Below are 18,528 nucleotides of genomic sequence, written 5' to 3' on the forward strand. Positions count from 1 at the left end.
AATATTAATTCCGTTTCTCTTTCCACAGGTGTTGCCTGGCCTGTTGAGTTTTTCCAGCACTTTCAGTTTTTATTTTAGATTTCCAGTTTATTTTTTGATTGTCATCACCTTTTGCACCTTCCTTTCAGAAAGAGGTGACAGAAGATTTCAGGGAGTTGCGCACCATTGTGGAAAGGACAGACCTCCTTCGGCCAAGTAAGCTGTTCTTCGCTGGACTCCTGGCTCACATTCTGCTCCTTGAAGCTGCAGCCTGGCTCACCCTTTGGTATTTTGGTGCCTCCCTCTTCCCCTTTCTGATCAGCTCAGTCCTTCTGAGCACTGTGCAGGTGGGTTTGCACTTAGAAGTTGCACAGTTAGATGAATTCTTCCTGCATGCATCGACGTGGCAAATTAGCTGGAGTATGGATTGCTTGAAATAGAATATGTTACTCATCTGACCCATCCATATAATTTAATATTTATAGAGCTCTCACAACCATGGTTCATGTTGATCTCAATTACTGAATGGACAACCATAAACTGCATTTTATTCCTTTGAACCAGAAGACTAGTGGTTTCTGAATACAAGATGTATTTTGTCCTATAACATAGGGTTGTTTTAACTAGCAGATTCAGGAATCTGGACAACAATGCGAGAACTTTTAGCTTCTCTGCATTGTTGAAATGCCTTATTAATTATATACCAGTATGACTCTGACTAGCCAAGGTAAACTGGATGATGAGAATTGTGATCGTCTGTTCAGTGTGTTTGGTACCTAACTGTAAAACCCTCCTGTGGTTTGTTTGCAGGCACAGAGTGGTTGGCTGCAGCATGACTTTGGACATCTCTCTGTCTTCAGCAAGTCCAAGTGGAACCATCTTGTCCACAAGTTTATTATTGGTCATCTGAAGGTGGGTCACACTGCGAGTGGAGGTCACTTCATTTCAAAGGCGATTCAGCCCATCAGGTGCATGTTGGCTCCCAATAGAGCAATCTCATCAGTCCCATTCCTCCTCCTCATTTCCCTGCAGCCCTGCAACTTCACATGTCCTTCAACTTCCTTGGACTCCTTGCCACCTGTCTACACCAAGGGACCACTTACAGTAGCCAATTAACCTGTCAGCATGACTGGAATGTGGGAGGACTCCAGAGCACGTGGTGGAAAATCACACAGTCACAGGGAGAATGTGCAAACTCCACACAGACAGCACTTGAAGTCAGGATTGAATGCAGTCCCTGAAGCTGTGAGGTAGCAACACTAACTGCTGTGTCACCTGTTGCTGGGCTGTTGTAACGAAGTAGGGATCATGCACAAAATCCCTACTCCGTTATATGTGTTTCCTCAATGCCAACTTTATTATCTTTCTCTCTTCTGCTTGCTGTGCTTGTATTCTCATTGCTCTTGTGCCACCTTCTCCATCAAATATATTCAACTCTCTTTGTGCCTATCTCTTTGTTGCTCTCTGTCTCTTCTAGGTCTTTTGTACCCTGTCTCTCTCTGAATATTTGCAAGTCCTCTTCATAACTTGCCTTGGGTTTCTCTACTTTGGTGTGTACACTTGCTTTTGACTTGCTGCATATTTCTCACTATTGCTACCTCCCGCTGCTGTGCACTGGCTTATATTAACTCTCCCTTGTAGTTTACGTTAGAATTCCTCAGACTGCACGTAACCCTATAGTGTTTCTGTAACTACACATCAACTCAATCAGAATTCTTCATAAGTTGGTCTGTGCATGCTCTCTTGTGGGACTTAAATGACCCAACAGCTTGAATCATCTGTGATGTGCATGTACCTAGGTAACAGCACTGTGTTTGGCTACAATGCCCCTAATAGGGTGAGCAGAAAAAGTTACTCTGCAGCATGACTTTGGACACCTCTCAGTGTTCAGCACATCCAAGTGGAACTATTTTGTCCACAAATTTATTATTGGTCACCCGAAGGTAGGTCACTACGTATACAGATTATTTTGCTGTAACCTCAGCATGTCTATTGTAGCAATATTGTATTGACCCCAGAGTCAATCCAGAAATACCTGCTGGAGATGTTCAATAAGGAGGGCACCTGGTCTAGCTGCAATGTCCCTGAGATCAAATAGTGTGCTGAACCTCACTGCCGATGCTTGCGTATCTTAGTAATTGTCCTGCGTGTTGGTTAACACCATCAGGAGAAAGAAGTTGGTCCATTTCACTGATTCTCAGGCTAGTGATAAGATATGGAGACACAAGAGACTGCAGATGCTGGAATCAGGAGCAAAAAAACAAACTGGCTTGATGCAGGGTCTCAACCTGAAACATTGGCCTGCTGAGTTCCTCCAGCAGTTTGTTTCTTGCAAGTTATATCCCTTGTATATTACACTCAAGGGGAAATAAATTTATTCAGCCAGTGGCTGTTTGTTGAGAGCATCTATGAAGGGAAATGAACAGTCGATGTTTTGGGCTGAGACCCTTCAGGACCTTTCTAGTCCTGATGAAGGGTCGCGGCCCGAAATGTTGACTGTTCATTTCCCTCCATAGATGCTGCCTGACCTACTGAGTTCCTCTAGCATTCTGTGTGTTGCTCCATATTTCCAGCATCTGCAGTCTCTCTTGTGTCGCTGTCTTTTGAGAGCTTTGTAGACTGTTTGATGTATGGGTGTTGGGTGTAGAGGGTGGTTGGTGGGCAGGTATTGGCAATGGGAGGAGTTAGATATTGTTCCATAACAGACAGCCCAACAATTACTCTTTCTTCTCTTATACAGGGTGCTCCAGCAAGCTGGTGGAACCACCTCCACTTTCAGCACCATGCCAAACCCAACTGCTACCGCAAGGACCCTGACATTAACATGCACCCCATCTTCTTTGTCTTGGGGAAGAAGCTTCCAGTTGAAGTAAGTAGTGCATGGATATCTTGGTCATTTTATTTTCTCTTGTGCTGGTTCTGCCACCAGGACTTTCAGAGACGGCGGGAGTAGCTAGGATACAGCTAAATAACTGGGAACACTAGTTAGTGCAGCTGATATGGGATCCTAGTTTTTATGAACAATGCATGGGGTGGACGGGATTTGAAAGGGAGAAGATTGTTGTCCAGGATGTCAGCTAAGGTGCCAACAGAAACACAAATGATGATGAAGTATACTAAGTATATCAAAAGGATACTAAGAGTTTTTTTAAATATATAAGGAGTAAAAGACAGACATGGGTTGATATAGGACCAATCGATAACGGTGTGGGAGAGATTATAATGGATGATAAAGAGACGGCAGAAGAACTAAATGAGTATTTTGCATCGGTCTTCACTGTGGAGGACATCAGCAATATACCAGTTAGTCAGGGGTCTCACGGAATGGAACTGAGTTCAGTTAAGACTACTAGAGAGAAGGTGCTAGGAAAAATAAATGGGCTAAAGACTGATAAGTCTCCCGGACCGGATGAGGTGCATCCCCGGGTTCCGAAGGAGGTGGCTTTAGAGATAGCGGAGGCATTTGTGGTAATTTTCCAGGAATTGATAGACTCCGGCATAATTCCGGAGGACTGGAGGGTCGCAAATGTAGTTCCGCTGTATAAGAAAGGTGGGAGGCAGCATAAAGGAAATTACAGACCTATTAGTCTGACGTCAGTTGTGGCAAAGTTATTGGAATCAATCTTCAAGGATGAGGTTATGGAATACCTAGAGGTGCAAGGCAAGATAGGTCCAAGCCAACATGGTTTTGTGAAGGGAAGATCCTGCCTGACCAACCTATTGGAGTTTTTTTGAAGAAATCACAGGTAGGGTGGATAAGGGAGAGGCGGTAGATATTGTGTATTTAGACTTTCAAAAGGCCTTCGACAAGGTGTTGCATAAGAGACTGATTAATAAGATGAGAGGTCATGGAATTACAGGTAGGATAACAGAATGGGTGGAGCATTGGCTGGTTGGCAGGAAGCAAAGGGTGGGAATAAAAGGATCTTGTTCTGGTTGGCTACCAGTTACCAGTGGTGTCCCACAGGGGTCGGTGTTGGGGCCGCTTCTTTTTACCTTATACATTAATGATTTGGATGATGGAGTAAATGGTTTTGTGGCTAAGTTTGCGGATGACACCAAGATAGGTGGAGGAGTAGAGAGTATTGAGGAGACAGGAAGGTTGCAGAGATACTTAGATAGTTTAGGAGAATGGGCAAGGAAATGGCAGATGAGATTCAATGTTGAGAAATGTCCAGTTGTACACTTTGGAAACAGAAAGAAATGGGCAGATTATTATCTAGAAGGAGACAAAATTCAAAGTACAGAAGTACAAAGGGACTCGGGGGTACTCGTGCAGGATACCTTAAAGGTTAACCACCAGGTCGGATCGGTGGTAAAGAAAGCGAATGCTGTGTTGGCATTCATTTCGAGAGGTATAGTGTATAAAAGTAAGGAAGTGTTGATGAGGCTCTACGGGGCACTAGTGAGGCCTCATTTGGAATACTGTGCACAGTTTTGGGCCTCCTATCTTAGGAAAGATGTGCTGATGTTGGAGAGGTTTCAGAGGAGATTTACGAGGATGATTCCCAGAATGAAAGGGCTTACGTATGATGAGCGTTTGTCGGCTCTTGGACTGTACTCACTGGAGTACAGGAGAATGAGAGGGGACCTCATAGAGACATATAAAATGTTGAAAGGACTGGACAGAGTAGATGTGGTCAAGCTGTTTCCCTTGGTGGGTGAGTCCAGGACCAGAGGGCACAGTCTTAGAATTAGAGGGTACAGGTTTAAAACAGAGATGAGGAGAAATTTCTTTAGCCAGAGGGTGGTGAATTTGTGGAATTCCTTGCCACGTACAGCAGTGGAGGCCAGATCATTGGAGGTGTTTAAGGAAGAGATAGATAGATATCTAAATAGTCGGGGTATCAAGGGATATGGGGATAAGGCTGGAAATTGGGGTTAGGTTGTTTTTTTTGCCCCCCCCAATTTCTCATTTCTTTTTCTTTTTTCCTTTTCTTTGGAGCAGACTCGATGGGCTGAATGGCCTACTTCTGCTCCCTTGTCTTGTGATCTTGTGAAGTGGAAAAGTACCTAGGTGGAGTGGCATGGATAGTGGCCAGGAGCAGAGGTGCCAGGAGGGCTGGGTTAACATGAGGACTGGTCAACAGAACCTTTTAAAAACTTATTGGCTATGGGTTTAGGGCTACAAATGGGCCTGATATTCCTACGTGGTGGAACAAATTTCAGGACTATTATTTTGGTATTAAAAAAAAGTGGAAATACAGGTATATTCTGCTCTTTTGTGTCTATGTTGTCATTGTATGCGGTGTTTATCTTCCTGTACCTTGCCAGGGACAGGGGTGGCCGGGGTGGGGGAGTGCGGTGGGGGGGATTGGGGGTGGGAACAGAACGGATAGACAAGTTATACCTAGCACTTCAAGATCAAAGTCATATCATAGATAGCTGTGCTTACATATACAGTATGTGAGTATTCAGCAGCAGTCGTAATAGTGCATCAACTGCCAGTAAAAGCTTTTGATAACACCTCCTAAACATGCTACTTCCACTACTTAGAAAGACAAGGACAGCTGGTGCATTGATGTACCATTACCTCCCACATTTTCCTCCCTAGTTACACATTGATCCTCGCTTGGAAATAGACTCTCATTTTTACATCATTGCTCTGCTATAACCTTGGTACTTACTACCTAAAAGCAACGTGGGATTTGCTTCCTTAAACAGATTGCAGAGGTTCAAGAAGGCCACCACTTTCTCAAGCAAATAAAGATAGATAATAAGTGTCAGTTTTGCCAGTGATGTCCACATTCTAACAACAAATGAAAAAGTTATTAGTTTGGAAATCCTTTGCAAAGCAAAAGATAAAGTAAGGTCAGTTAAAGACCATGGTTGGTGGATCCAAGGATTATGTATGCTCCCATTGAGGTAAAGAGAGCTCATGAAAGAGCTGGATGGGAAAACAGATTAAACAAAGAAGGATGGACTTGATGAAGTATTGAGTGACAGCTCCACAAATTAGGAATGAAAACAAAAAATGCTGGAAATACTCCACAGGTCAGGCAGGATCTGTGGAAAGAGGAACTCTAAAGTTTCTGGAAGAGTCTTGGACCTGAAATGTTACCTTTGTTTCTCTTTCCAGAGATGCTGCCTGACCTGCTGAGTGATTCCAGCATTTTCTGGTTTTATTTCAGATTTCCAGCATCTGCATTTTTTTTTTGATTTTCACAAATTAGGAATTGGGGTACGCTAATGTAAAGGATCCACGGCATTTAAAATCAATGGGATTAAAACTGGGATACATATACTTCTGCTTCCAGGTTTTCAACATGGACTCCAATTGCTCAAAACACTGCACTCAGTATTAATCTATAAAGTGCACTCTGCAAGTCATGCAGTTATTTTCACAAATATGCATAAACTTTTGTACTCTCTAACCTAGGTGGGAAAGCAGAAGAAGAAGTATATGCCATACCAATACCAGCACAAGTATTTCTTCCTGAGTAAGTCCTGACAACATTTTGTCACCATATCGTTGCACTTACATAAAATGTATAGCACATAAATAAAATATTCAAGCTAACTGGACTGTACCAAGAGTTTATGCTCACCTTCCACACCTCTTCATTTCTCTCTCTTGTGTTTAGCTTCTCCTTACATCCATCTATGCCATTTGTCTCAACAACTCCTTGTAACAACTTCCAGTTTCTATCCACTCTCAAGTTCTGCTGAATTTTCCGTTGAACTTGTAAACAATTATATCACATACAGTATGCTGGCATTGGAGAGGATCCAGAGGAGGTTTACAAGAATGATCCTGGGGATGAAAGGGTTAATGTATGAGGCATGTTTGATGGCTCTGGGCCTGTACTCAATGGAGTTTAGAAGGATGAGGGGGGGGATCTCATTGAAACCTACTGAATATTAAAAGGCCTGGCTAGAGTGGATGTAGAGAGGATGTTTCCAGTGGTGGGAGAGTCTAGGACCAGAGGGCACAGCCTCAGAATAAAGGATGTCTCTTTAGAATTGAGATGAGAAGGAATTTCTTTAACCAGAGGGAGGTGAATATGTGGAATTCATTGCCACAGATGACTGTGGAGGCCAAGTCATTGGGTATATTTAAAGCAGAGGTTGATAGGTTCTTGATTAGTAAGGGTGTCAAAGGTTGTAGGGAAAAAGCAGGAGAATCAGGTTGAGAGCGAACAATAAATCAGCCATGATCGAATGGTGGGGCAGATTTGTTGGGCCGAATGGCCTAATTTTACTCCTATGTCTTATGGTCTATCACTGGTCCAGTTTGTTCTTCTACCTTCACAAATCACCTTCCCACGGCACCTTCTTATGCAACCACAGCAGATGAAAATCCTGCCCTTTTACCTCCTCCTTTTCCACCATCCAGAAACTGTTCTTTCCAGACGCAGCAATGGTTTACTTGTTGGAATTCCAATTTAGTTAACTACATTCACTGCTCATGCTCTCCTCTGGTGAAATCGAGTACAGATTGGGCAAGTGCTTTGTGGCATCTTGTCATGCAGAATGCAAGCATAACCCTGAGCTTCTGGTCACTTGTCACTTTAATTCTCTGATCCACTTTCTGCTCTCTCTGACATCAGCCTCCTTCACTGTAAGTGTAAATTTGAGGCACAGCACCACATATTACAGCCTTCTGGACTCCACCTGAAATTATTGAACTCAGTTTTATCAGCAGTTCCACTTCAGGTTTTCAGCATTTACAGTTGTTTCTATTCATAATTTCTGATAATTATTCTCTTTTCCCCCCTCCCCCCCCCACTCCCCTAACTACACCTTCGTTACACTGCTCTTTGCCCTCTTTCACCTTGCACAGTCACCCCTTTTATTTATTCTCCCCACTTTCCACCCTATCACAGATCTTCTCTTTTGTTCTCTGCTCCCCTCCATCTTCCCTTGCATTTGTTTTTTTTTAGTTCTGATGAGAGGTCATATACCTATTGCAGAGACACTGCTCTGCTGAGTGTTTCCAGCATTTTCTGTCTTTATTTGTAACTTGAATTTCCAGTACTCTGCTTCTGTTCATTTACTAATTACTTGCCCACTTGCAATTTTACTAATGCCATAAATTTATAAATTATGGCAGGTTTAGATATTGATTAGACAGCTCTCACTGCAGTAGCTCTAACAAATATTTTTCTATTATAAACTTATAGTGACATTTTACATTGCGGTGAATGTGAATTTTGAATAAAGCTCTTAGCATCATCTGAAATTAACTCTTTCCGGACTTGTGCCAGGCCTGCCATTTGCTGTCCAACCCCACTTCCTGCATCAGGGACTCGTGAATTTTGTGGGTGCTATACATCTGACAGAAAGTGCTGGCAATACTTAGCCAGACAGGCTGCATTTGTGCAGTTAACATTTTGGGTTTATAACCTTTGAGAATGTTTACTGAATATTGAATTAGGCCCCTGATTTTAGCCCAAGAGGTATAATCTAATAGCACCGTGCTTGTCCCCTATCTGAGAGAACAACAATGGGCATTGACAAACCTATACAATAGCTGGTGTAAATAAGGATCATTAATAGTGCTCCAAAATTATTCTCATTCCAACATGCTTTCTGTGAAAAGTTTTAGTTTTCAGTCTATAGGAATTACACTGAAGAGTGAACATGGCTAAAGAGATGGAAAGATTCCACCTTGCAACAGTTAAAGAGAGGAATTTAATTTTACAGGTGACATGTATATTAAGAAGCTGACAAGACCTAGAGGAAGTGCAGGGATCTGCAGGCAGAGGGTACCAGTCACTTAACTGTAGGAATCCTTCCTTCAGTTGTTCAAGGGTGATAGCTCTTTCTTCTCTTGGCTGAGCAGAAGAATCTCATCTCTCCACAGATTGGACAGATGCGGTTCCTTCTTTCATTCATTGAGAGGTTGCCATGTTTATTGGTTGGGTACATGCCATAAATAAGGGTGGAAATGATGCTTTACTACCACCCATTCCCCCTCCCCACCTTCCTAGTTTGTCTTTAATCAGTCTTTAAAGATTAAAATGAGGCATAAGCATTGAGAGCTGTTGGGGAAAAAGATCCAGGACTGTTGCAAGGCTGTGTATAATGTGTGACTGGAAGTATTATTTGATATGGGTGATTTATGCTTCTCAGTGGCCTTTCCCCCTAGGCTGCCTGACACTTTGCCTCTGTTATTCCAAGTCTCCTGACATATCTTGCTGTGGTGAGATTCTTTTTCCTTCTCATTGATTGGCCAACTCTCTCTCCTGACTTCCCTGTACATTAAGCCGGTGTGTAGAGAGTGGATTTCCTGTGTTTACCTCATATAGGCAATGGCCTGTGAACAGTATTAAATTTGCTGAGACACATAGTTGCTGTGAATCAAGGCATGTACGTGGTGCTGGAAATGTAAGGAGCTTTAAAAGCTAATCATTGCAACAGACATATAGCTGCACTCAGAAGTTCAGGACTTGCAGCTGAAATGTTTATGATTTTTGAGATTAAATACAATTTTCTGTGCAAAATTGTATTTAATTTTTCTCCAATTACTCCCCTTTCCTCTCCTCTCTGAATACACTGAACTTTATTTGGTTTTATTCTGTGGGTGCTGGCAGCCTTGAGGTACATTCCCCTAGCAGTCAGTGCAAATGTCAGCTAAGGTGCAGTTGTTTGGCCATGAACAGTTTAACAGCTGAGTCTGATCTTATCTTTACCTGATGATTCCTTGTGTACATTTCTAATGCAAGGTCACTGAAGAAGAGGGGAACCTGTCTGGATTTGTCCTGTGAGAGGTGAATTGTTGTCCTTGATGTACCTGAAATTAACACAGACTAGAGACTGAATCTGTGAGTTTGTAAGCATGAGTTCTGTGCTAGGTGATGGTCTTACCTGCTGTCATACCCAACTAATGCTGTTACCTGCTAAATTGTTCAAGACTTAAGTTTTTAAGAGACACTGGGCAGCAGCTTGATTTTTTCCATCTCTGATCCAGGTACAGTCTAGGATGGTCCTAACACTCACCTACACTAGGGTAATTGATGGTGGTCAATTAATGTACAGCATGTCCTTGGGATGTGGGAAGAAAATTAAGTACCCCAGGGAAATCCTTGCAGTAACAGGGAGAACTCCTTGCAGAAAGCAATGCAAGTCAGTATCAAACCCAGGTTTGATAACTCTTCACTCTTTGTATAACCTAATACTGGTCTGATTGCAATGCTGGTCCACCAAGCGATGTGAACAAATCTCTGCAGGGTCTCTATTGTACGTCAGTGAGAGGCCAGGGCAAAGATCCCACAAAAAGGTGCAGTGGAAAATTAGGAGAAATTGTAAGATTGGGTCTTGGTGGAATTGGACTAGCTGAATTAGAAGCAGTATTTATTCACACTATGCACTGAATCAGTATAAATACTGAAATGTTTGTAATGACCTTGGAATGTTTGAGGGTTCCTGCAATGTAAAGTATTTCCTGTTCCTCGTCACATTTCTTGCCATTCTTCAAGCATATTTATATAAAATTGAACAAGGCATAAAGATATTACTGCTCTCAGTTATCGTTTCAGTACTGGCTAACCCTGTCCTTTCAAGCATGTCTTTGAACTCTTGTTGGTTTTGGAGGGGTTTTCCTTTACCAGACTCCATCCCTTACTTGGTGAATTGCAGTGTCCTGTTACACCCGTTCTGTGGTTGCTCATTTCAGGTGCCCACACTGTGCTCGATCAAATTGCACGGTCATCCTAGCATTACTCAGTCTTTCACAGCCCATGCCAATTGCATCACTGCTGCTTTGCATCATCAAATCCTGTCTTTTGTAAGCTCCAACATCCGCCTAATGCCACAATTGTTTTCCATCTGTCCTGCTCGTTTTTTTTTGTTTGCCATGGAATTATATTTCAGACAGAAGTGCAAGCTGATGTACAGTGATGAGTGTTGGGCATGACACATAAATGGACAAATGAGCGAGAAAACTGCCCTAATGCAGGTGTCATTTCCCCATTGGACATTGCACAAGTGATAATGTCATCTATACATTCTGTGTCCATTATTTACTCAATGTCAGAAATAGGTCATGACATATTGATGCAATGCTTGTTATTAACTCTCAATAAAGCAAGGAATACATCACATCGAAAGCAGTGAATCGTGAGTGATTTAAAGTGGTGCCTGTGGGATTTTGATTTTATATTGTGTGGATACCCATCAATCATTTTAGTGTTTTAAGAATTTGATTGTAAACCTCTAGTGACCTGGGTTTGATACTGACTTCCATTGCTTTCTGTGTTGTTATGTGTTATTATGTAGTTATAATGAAAAACTACAGTTGCCAGTAAGCAATGCAAGGGGGTCACGTGGGGGAACAAGAAGGGGCTGTAAAAAGAGAGGGAAAGCAACCCACTCTGGTGTTGGTTAATAAAAATGTTCAAATGTTAAACCCACTCAAAGTTTGTCTCTTGATGAAGAACAAACATAACATGGTGTCAGAAGTTGGTGTGAGGTCTGACCAGGGAGACTAGATGAATACTGTGTGCAACTGAGAAAGAGACTCAGTGAGTACGAAAGAAAAGCTGTAATAAGACGGAGAAAAAGCCGGCTGGCGTGGCGAGGAAGCGCATTGTTCCGGAAGTTCAGCAGTCACTGGATTTGCCAAGAGAGATTCAGGTGAGAGGCTGTGAGTTTCCTTTACGGATAAGCTAAGTCCTCCCACACCTATGCAGTTGACTGGCAATCCAACCGATAATTGGAAACGCTTCATACAGCGATTCAACATTATATTTAGATGCTAGTGGAGCGGGATGGAACGATGAAAAATGGAAAGCGTCTATTTTTCTGCACGTGATTGGCAAAGATGCTTTGGACATGTATAACAGCTTTCAAATTGATGAGAAAGCTTTTGAGTTGGGCACTTTGATGAAAAAATTTGAGTAGTATTTTATCCCAAGTAAAAACATCACATTTGAGAGAGATAAATTATTTTCCCATGACCAGAAACAAGGTGTTAGCTTCAACCAATACTTAGCTGAGCTTCACACACTGAGTAAGTCATGTGAATTTGGAGATTTGAGAAACTCACTAGTTAAAGGCAGAATAGTTTGTGGAATTCCAGATAATGGACTCAGAGAAAGACTGTTGTGTGAAAAAGATTTGACCCTGGAAAAGGCGGTGAATATGTGTAGGATAGCAGAAACCACACAAGCACAAGTTAAGGAGCTGCACAGGGCAGACACAACAGTGCATGCTGTGAAAACACAGAAGCAGCACACAAGGTATTTCCGAAAGCAACAGCAAAGCAAAGAGAAAGGCTTAAACAGCAAATGCAGTAGATATAGAAGTAGACACATTCCAAAGATGTGCCCTGCTTATGGGAAGTCCTGCAATAGCTGTGGGAAGAAGAATCACTTTGCAAGGTGCTGCAAAGCTGGGGCTAACAAGAGAAAGGTGCACACAGTTGATGAGGAAATGGAGGAATTCTTCGTGGATTCTGTACAGACTGTGGCTGCTGGTAAAACAGAATGGATTGTTCCAGTAACTGTGAATGAGATAGTAATTCCATTCAAGCTTGACACCGGAGCTCAGGTGAATCTGTTATCCATGGATGATTATAAGACTCTCACAGCAAAGAGTAAGATTTACCCTGTGAAGTTAAAAGTGACAGGCTACACTGGAGAGAAAGTTCCAGTAAAAGGGGGCTGTATGGTGACCTTTAAGCACAAGGGGCAGCACTTAAAATCACAGCTACTGATTGTAGAAAAGAGAGTACAGCTAATATTAGGTCTGAGTGCATGTGAAAAGCTCAACCTAGTGAAAAGAGTTTTCATGGTAGTTTCACATACCAAAGATGACCACACAACACTCATGGAAGAATATGCAGATGTCTTTGAGGGGCTCAGAAGCTTACCTGGTGTACACAAAATTCACATAGATGAGGCAGTGGCTCCTGTTGTCCATGCATACAGGAAAGTTCCGTTTCAACTTAGAGATAAACTTAAACAAGAACTAGCACGCATGGAATGGATGAATATCATACAGAAAATTGAAGAACCAACAGATTGGGTGAGTTCACTGGTCATTGTGCAAAAGAAAAATGGAGCATTGCGGATATGTCTAGACCCAAGAGATCTCAATGAAGCCATCAAGAGAGAGCATTTTAAATTGCCAACATGGGAGGAGATCATGTCCCGGTTTTCAGGTGCTAAATGGTTTAGCAAGCTCGATGCATCGTCTGGGTTTTGGCAGATGAAGTTTGATGAGGCAAGTTCAAGACTGTGTACTTTTAACACACCACAGGGAAGATATTGCTATCTTCGGCTGCCATACAGGATCCTGTCCGCACCAGAAGTCTACCATAAGACCATCTACATGATTTTTGAGGGCATAACTGGTGTTGAGACCATGATGGATGACATCATTGTCTGGGGTCCACCAAGGAGGAACATAATACTCGACTGAGACAAGTGCTTGACATGACAAGGAATGTCAATTTGAAATTAAGAGAAATGTGAGTTTGGTGTTAAGACACTGCTCTTCATAGGAGATGTCATATCTGAAGAGGGAGTGAAGCCTGACCCAAGAAAGACGTCAGCCATTGAAAACATCGAGAGGCCCCAAAACAAAGAGGAGGTGAGACGTTTCTTAGGGATGGTGACTTACCTGGCTAAGTTCATCCCTCGACTGTCAACAGTGAAAGCACCACTTAGGTTGCTCCTTGAGCAACAAAATGAATGGATTTGGTCTCATGAGCAAGAAGAATGTTTCCAGATGTTGAAAAGGGTCCTAACTGAAGAGTCTGTGCTGAAGTTTTATGATCCGGAAAGGTGTATCAGGATATCAGCTGATGCGTCCCGGCACGGCCTTGGATCAGTACTACTGCAGCAGCATGATGGCACATGGCAACCTGTGGCCTATGCGTCAAGGGCTTTAACAAGTGCGGAAGCCAACTGTGCACAGATAGAGCAAGAACTTCTCTCCAGTATATATGCATGTGAAGGTTTCCATCAGTACATGTATGGGCAAGCTATTGAAGTGGAGACAGACCATAAACCGTTGGTCTCAATTATGTCCAAACCACTGAATGACTGTCCCATGAGGGTACAGCACATGTTCATAAGGCTGCAGAAGTATGATGTGAAGGTGAGCTACACACTGGGAAAATATATGTTTGCTGCTGATGCGTTGTCTCGAGCAGTTGACAAGACAGAAAAGAGTGACCAACAGGTTAATGCAGATATACAGGCCTATGTTGACATGATTGTCACCTCTCTTCCAGTATCTCCAGATAGAACAGAGCAGGTTAGGAAAGCAGCAGAGGCAGATGAAACAATGAAAGTACTCGATGATACAATACAGAAAGGATGGCCAGCAGCAAAGGATGACTGTCCAATGTGTATTCGGGATCATTGGGCATGCAGAGCTGAACTGAAAGATATGGTCTTCAAAGGGAACAGGTTTGTGATTCCAGTGTCACTATGCAAGGAGATGCTCCAGAAGATACATGAAGGGCATCTTGTGGAGGAAAAATGTAAATGTAGAGCATGTGAAGTGATGTACTTGCCAAGAATGAACCAGGAGATCAGCCGGACCACTGCTTCATGTGAAATATGCCTTACCTGCAGACCAAAGCAACAAGCAGAACCACTTACAGCACACCCTGTACCAGACAGGCCGTATTTCAAAGTTGGAGTGGATTTGTTTGACTGTAATGGGAAGAGCCATATTGTTGTAACAGACTACTTTTCCAATTACCCAGAGGTTGCGACACTGCAATCAACATCCAGCAAAGCAGCTATCATGTTCGTGAAAGCTGTGTTTGTGAGGTATGGAGTTCCATGTGAAGTAGTATCAGTCAGTGGTCCACAATTTTTGAGCCGTGAATTTGAATCCTTTGCCAATGTTTGGGGGTTTTGACATATAACCTCAAGCCCACATCACTCAAACTCTAATGGCCTAGCAGAGAGTTCAGTTAAGGTGGTGAAGGGCCTCATGAAGAAAGCGCAAGATGGACGAGAGGATTTCCACAGAAGTGTAATGATTTACAGAAGTGCGCCACTGCAGAACAGCCTTTCACCAGCCCAAATGCTGATGGGTCGACGCATACGCACTAACCTTCCAATACATGAAAACCTGTTGACACCTGAAGGAGCACACAAGGTCAAACGGGCTAAAGAGGAAGGGAAAGAAAAACAGAAACAGAATCACGACAAAACAGCGAAAAGCCTACCAGTCCTGAAGCCTGGGGATCAAGTGCGAATCCAAGATCATGATTCTGGCACATGGTCCATGCAAGGAGTTGTGCAAGAGGAAGTAAGTCCACATTCATACCAGATCCAGATGGAGCGAGGGACACCTCTGAGGAGAAACTGCGTGGATCTACGGCCACAAGCTCTAACCCATGGCTGTGACCCGTCTCCTGCCAGTATACCAAAGGGGCCAGCATTTGGAGAAAATTAACATGTGGACCAGAGTTCCCAGGAAAACACCAATAGTAATGCAGCAAATGAAACCAACACACCTGCGAGAACAAGTACCAGACCAAAAAGGACCATTAAATCAACTCAGAGACTGATTGAAAGCTGCTGAGTGGACAAGGGTTCTTTGCAGGTTTATAAGGACAAAGTATTGTGTTTGTTTTCTTTAAAGGGGGGAGATGTGTTATTATGTAGTTATAATGAAGAACTACAGTTCCCAGTAGGCAATGCAAGGGGTCACATGGGGGAACAGGAAGTGGCTGTAAAAGGAGAGGGAAAGCAAGTCACTCTGTTGTTGGTTAATAAAAATGTTCAGATGTTAAACCCACGCGAAGTTTGTCTCTTGATGAAGAACAAGCATAACACTTTCTGCAAGGAGTTCTCCCTGGTACTGCAATGATTTCCCTGGGATACTTCATTTTCTTCCCACATCACAAGGACATGCTAGTTAGTATGTTGATTGATCACCATCAATTACCCTAGTGTAGGTGAGTGGTAGAAGAATCAGGGTGGAGTTGATGGGCATATGAGAAAGAATAGGTTACAGGGAAAGGGGAAATGGATGGAAATGCTCTTGAGAGCTGGCATAGACTCTGGGCCAAATGGCCTCCTATGTCATAAATAAATACAAAATAGATTATCTAATGCACGAAAAATGGGTGCAATGCAACTTCTAAACATATGTCAGTATTTTTGCCTTTTGTGCATTGGCTGAAAGAAAAAATTGGGTAGAAAGAACTTGCATGGTGATAGAAGCAGGAATGTTCATTGTCATTGACTCCATTATGTGCCAGTATGTTGCTGGAGTTCATCAATTCTAAATGCTTTTCTTCTCTCTCTGTCACAGTTGGGCCTCCAGCATTGCTCCCCCTCTACTTCCAGTGGTACGTCTTTTACTTTGCTGTGACTCGGATGCAGTGGGTGGTGAGTATTTCCAGCAACCTCCAGGGTATTCCATTAGCTATGGCTTCAATTCCCTCAACATTTTACTTATGAGTTAAATGTAACTCTCTCAACAACCTAATGGATACATGATGTATACTGAACCCTTTAGACAAATCCAGGCTCCATTCCTGATCTGAGATGGCTGATCTCACTCAGACGCAGTCACATGCTACATCCCACTCACTGTTACTGGATTATAGAGGAGGGAAAAACAGGCTAGGATTCCTGCTCCAGAGTGCTATCGAATGACTGCGGCTAATGCTGTTAGTCAGGGGCATTGGCGTTCAACTGCTATATTTAATAATGTAGTGATATATCTGTTATACTGAGTATCACTGGTGAGATTGTATAAGTTGTATATACTACGTGCTGTCTGAAAGGTTATATGGGGATATTTAGTAAATGCCAGGGCTTTGTATACTTCAATATCCATAATGTACAATGTGGGTTTATGGTTATATTCAATAATGTGGACAGTGAGGGGACATATAATACAACTTCATCTCCATGCCTAGTTCAGATACCAAATTCTGGCCTAACTTGAGGAGTGTATTGGCAAAGATGCTCAAGCACCCATTTCCATGACCCACACCCATAGCCACTTTATTTTTTATTAAAATTAGTTCATTAGTAACAGGAAGAAAGGGACACTTTTAGGCTGAATGTCTTTTTGGATTCTTTCTGTACTCATACATTCTCCCAATGATTATCTATGCTTGCAGTGGTATATCTACTAACATTCCTCAATTAGTTCCCTTATTGTCCTCATTGCGAGAGTGATGAGTATGTAACTGTTCATTTTATGCATGTAATGCACGTCATAGACAACACTAGAGAAACAAAGGATTGCAGATGCTGGAATCTAGATGAAAAGATAACCAGATGCTGGAGGAACTCAGCAGGCCAGGCAGCATCTGTGGACAAAAACAGATGGTCAACGTTTCGGGTCAGGACTTTCTTCACGACTGAAGATAGGAAAGGGAAAGCCCAACATAATAGGAAAATATATTGCAGTTGTATAAGATGTTGGTGAAGCCACATTTGGAATATTGTGTTCAGTTTTGGTCACCTTGCTATAGGAAAGATGCCATTAAGCTAGAAATAGTGTAGAGGAGATTTACGAGGTTGTTGGATTTGAGGGACTGAATTATGGAGAGGGGTCTTCCCCTTTTCCTATCTTCAGTCCTGAAGAAGGGTCCTGACGAGAAATGTTGGCCATCTGTTTTTTCTCCAAGGAATGCTGCCTGGCCTGCTGAGTTCCTCCAGCATCTTGTTGCTTTTTCATCACAGACAACACAGCTGCTTCCTGAGAACCACCAACAAAATGGGATCCCATTCCCCAACTTGTCACTTGTGGAGTAAATATTCCAGCTGCTCCCATTAGTTTTATGAAAGAGATTTCATGAGATTCCAGAGATTCCAGTGTCGCCTATTCACCATTAATGCCGCTGGACCTATCCAATACCTTGGTATGAATCCAAAATAAGATAATTTTATTGCAAAATTACTTCTGGTGCAAAATACTTTGCCCTTTATTAAAGTTCCTCTCACTACCACCAACAGTCTTGTAAATGTTCTCCCTAGCCTAATGTGGATCAAAGCTACCTCTCCATCACATCTCTGTATCCGCATTGCTGAGTGCTTAACTTCTGCCTTGTAACATGCATGTGGAAAGGGTAGACAGTTGGCTACTGGTGGTTCTGGACAAGAATTCATGCACTCCTGGAGTGGAGGATCAGTAGTGACCCCACTCCCACCCCTCAGTGCTTCAATAGCCAGCTGATAACTATTGTCCCATCACAGGTAAAGTCTGGGCACTCAGATGAAGTGCCAGAGGGCACCTCAGTGGGGGCAGAATGAACTAGGATGAAAAATAATGTTTTTAAAAAAATTTTCTTGCCCTTTTACAGGACTTGGCTTGGATGGTGTCCTTCTACATCCGTATCAGCCTGACGTACATTCCACTGCTTGGAATTCAAGGATTCCTGACCATGTTCTTCCTCGTGAGGTAGGGCTGTCATCGTCATATCACTGATCACACATTGGTTGGGGTTGATTGCAGCAACAATTCCTAGAATTGCTCCTTAAATTGTGAGTACAGCCAGTAACTGCAGGAGCTGTGGATTTGTGGAAATGAACTGCATGTGTAGTTTATTTTACTGCACCTGATTTAGTATGTGTGAATAGACTCAAGAAATAATGAAGCCTCTTTCCTGTGCCACTG

At 42.6% G+C, this 18,528-nt stretch overlaps 1 protein-coding gene across 2 annotated transcripts in view; it reads left to right on the plus strand.

Annotated features, from left to right (window-relative positions):
• LOC127577733 (acyl-CoA (8-3)-desaturase-like) overlaps positions 1-18,528 on the plus strand; it is a 60,059-nt gene that overhangs the window by 29,345 nt on the left and 12,186 nt on the right. For both annotated transcript variants that reach the window (XM_052029241.1, XM_052029240.1), the window contains exons 3-8: positions 129-326; positions 790-891; positions 2,720-2,848; positions 6,359-6,419; positions 16,207-16,283; positions 18,215-18,312. In XM_052029241.1, coding sequence (XP_051885201.1) covers positions 129-326; positions 790-891; positions 2,720-2,848; positions 6,359-6,419; positions 16,207-16,283; positions 18,215-18,312 — 665 coding nt within the window. The remainder of the gene's footprint in view (positions 1-128; positions 327-789; positions 892-2,719; positions 2,849-6,358; positions 6,420-16,206; positions 16,284-18,214; positions 18,313-18,528) is intronic.

Source organism: Pristis pectinata, chromosome 14 (assembly GCF_009764475.1).
Source record: "Pristis pectinata isolate sPriPec2 chromosome 14, sPriPec2.1.pri, whole genome shotgun sequence".
NCBI classification, from domain to species: Eukaryota; Metazoa; Chordata; class Chondrichthyes; order Rhinopristiformes; family Pristidae; genus Pristis; species Pristis pectinata.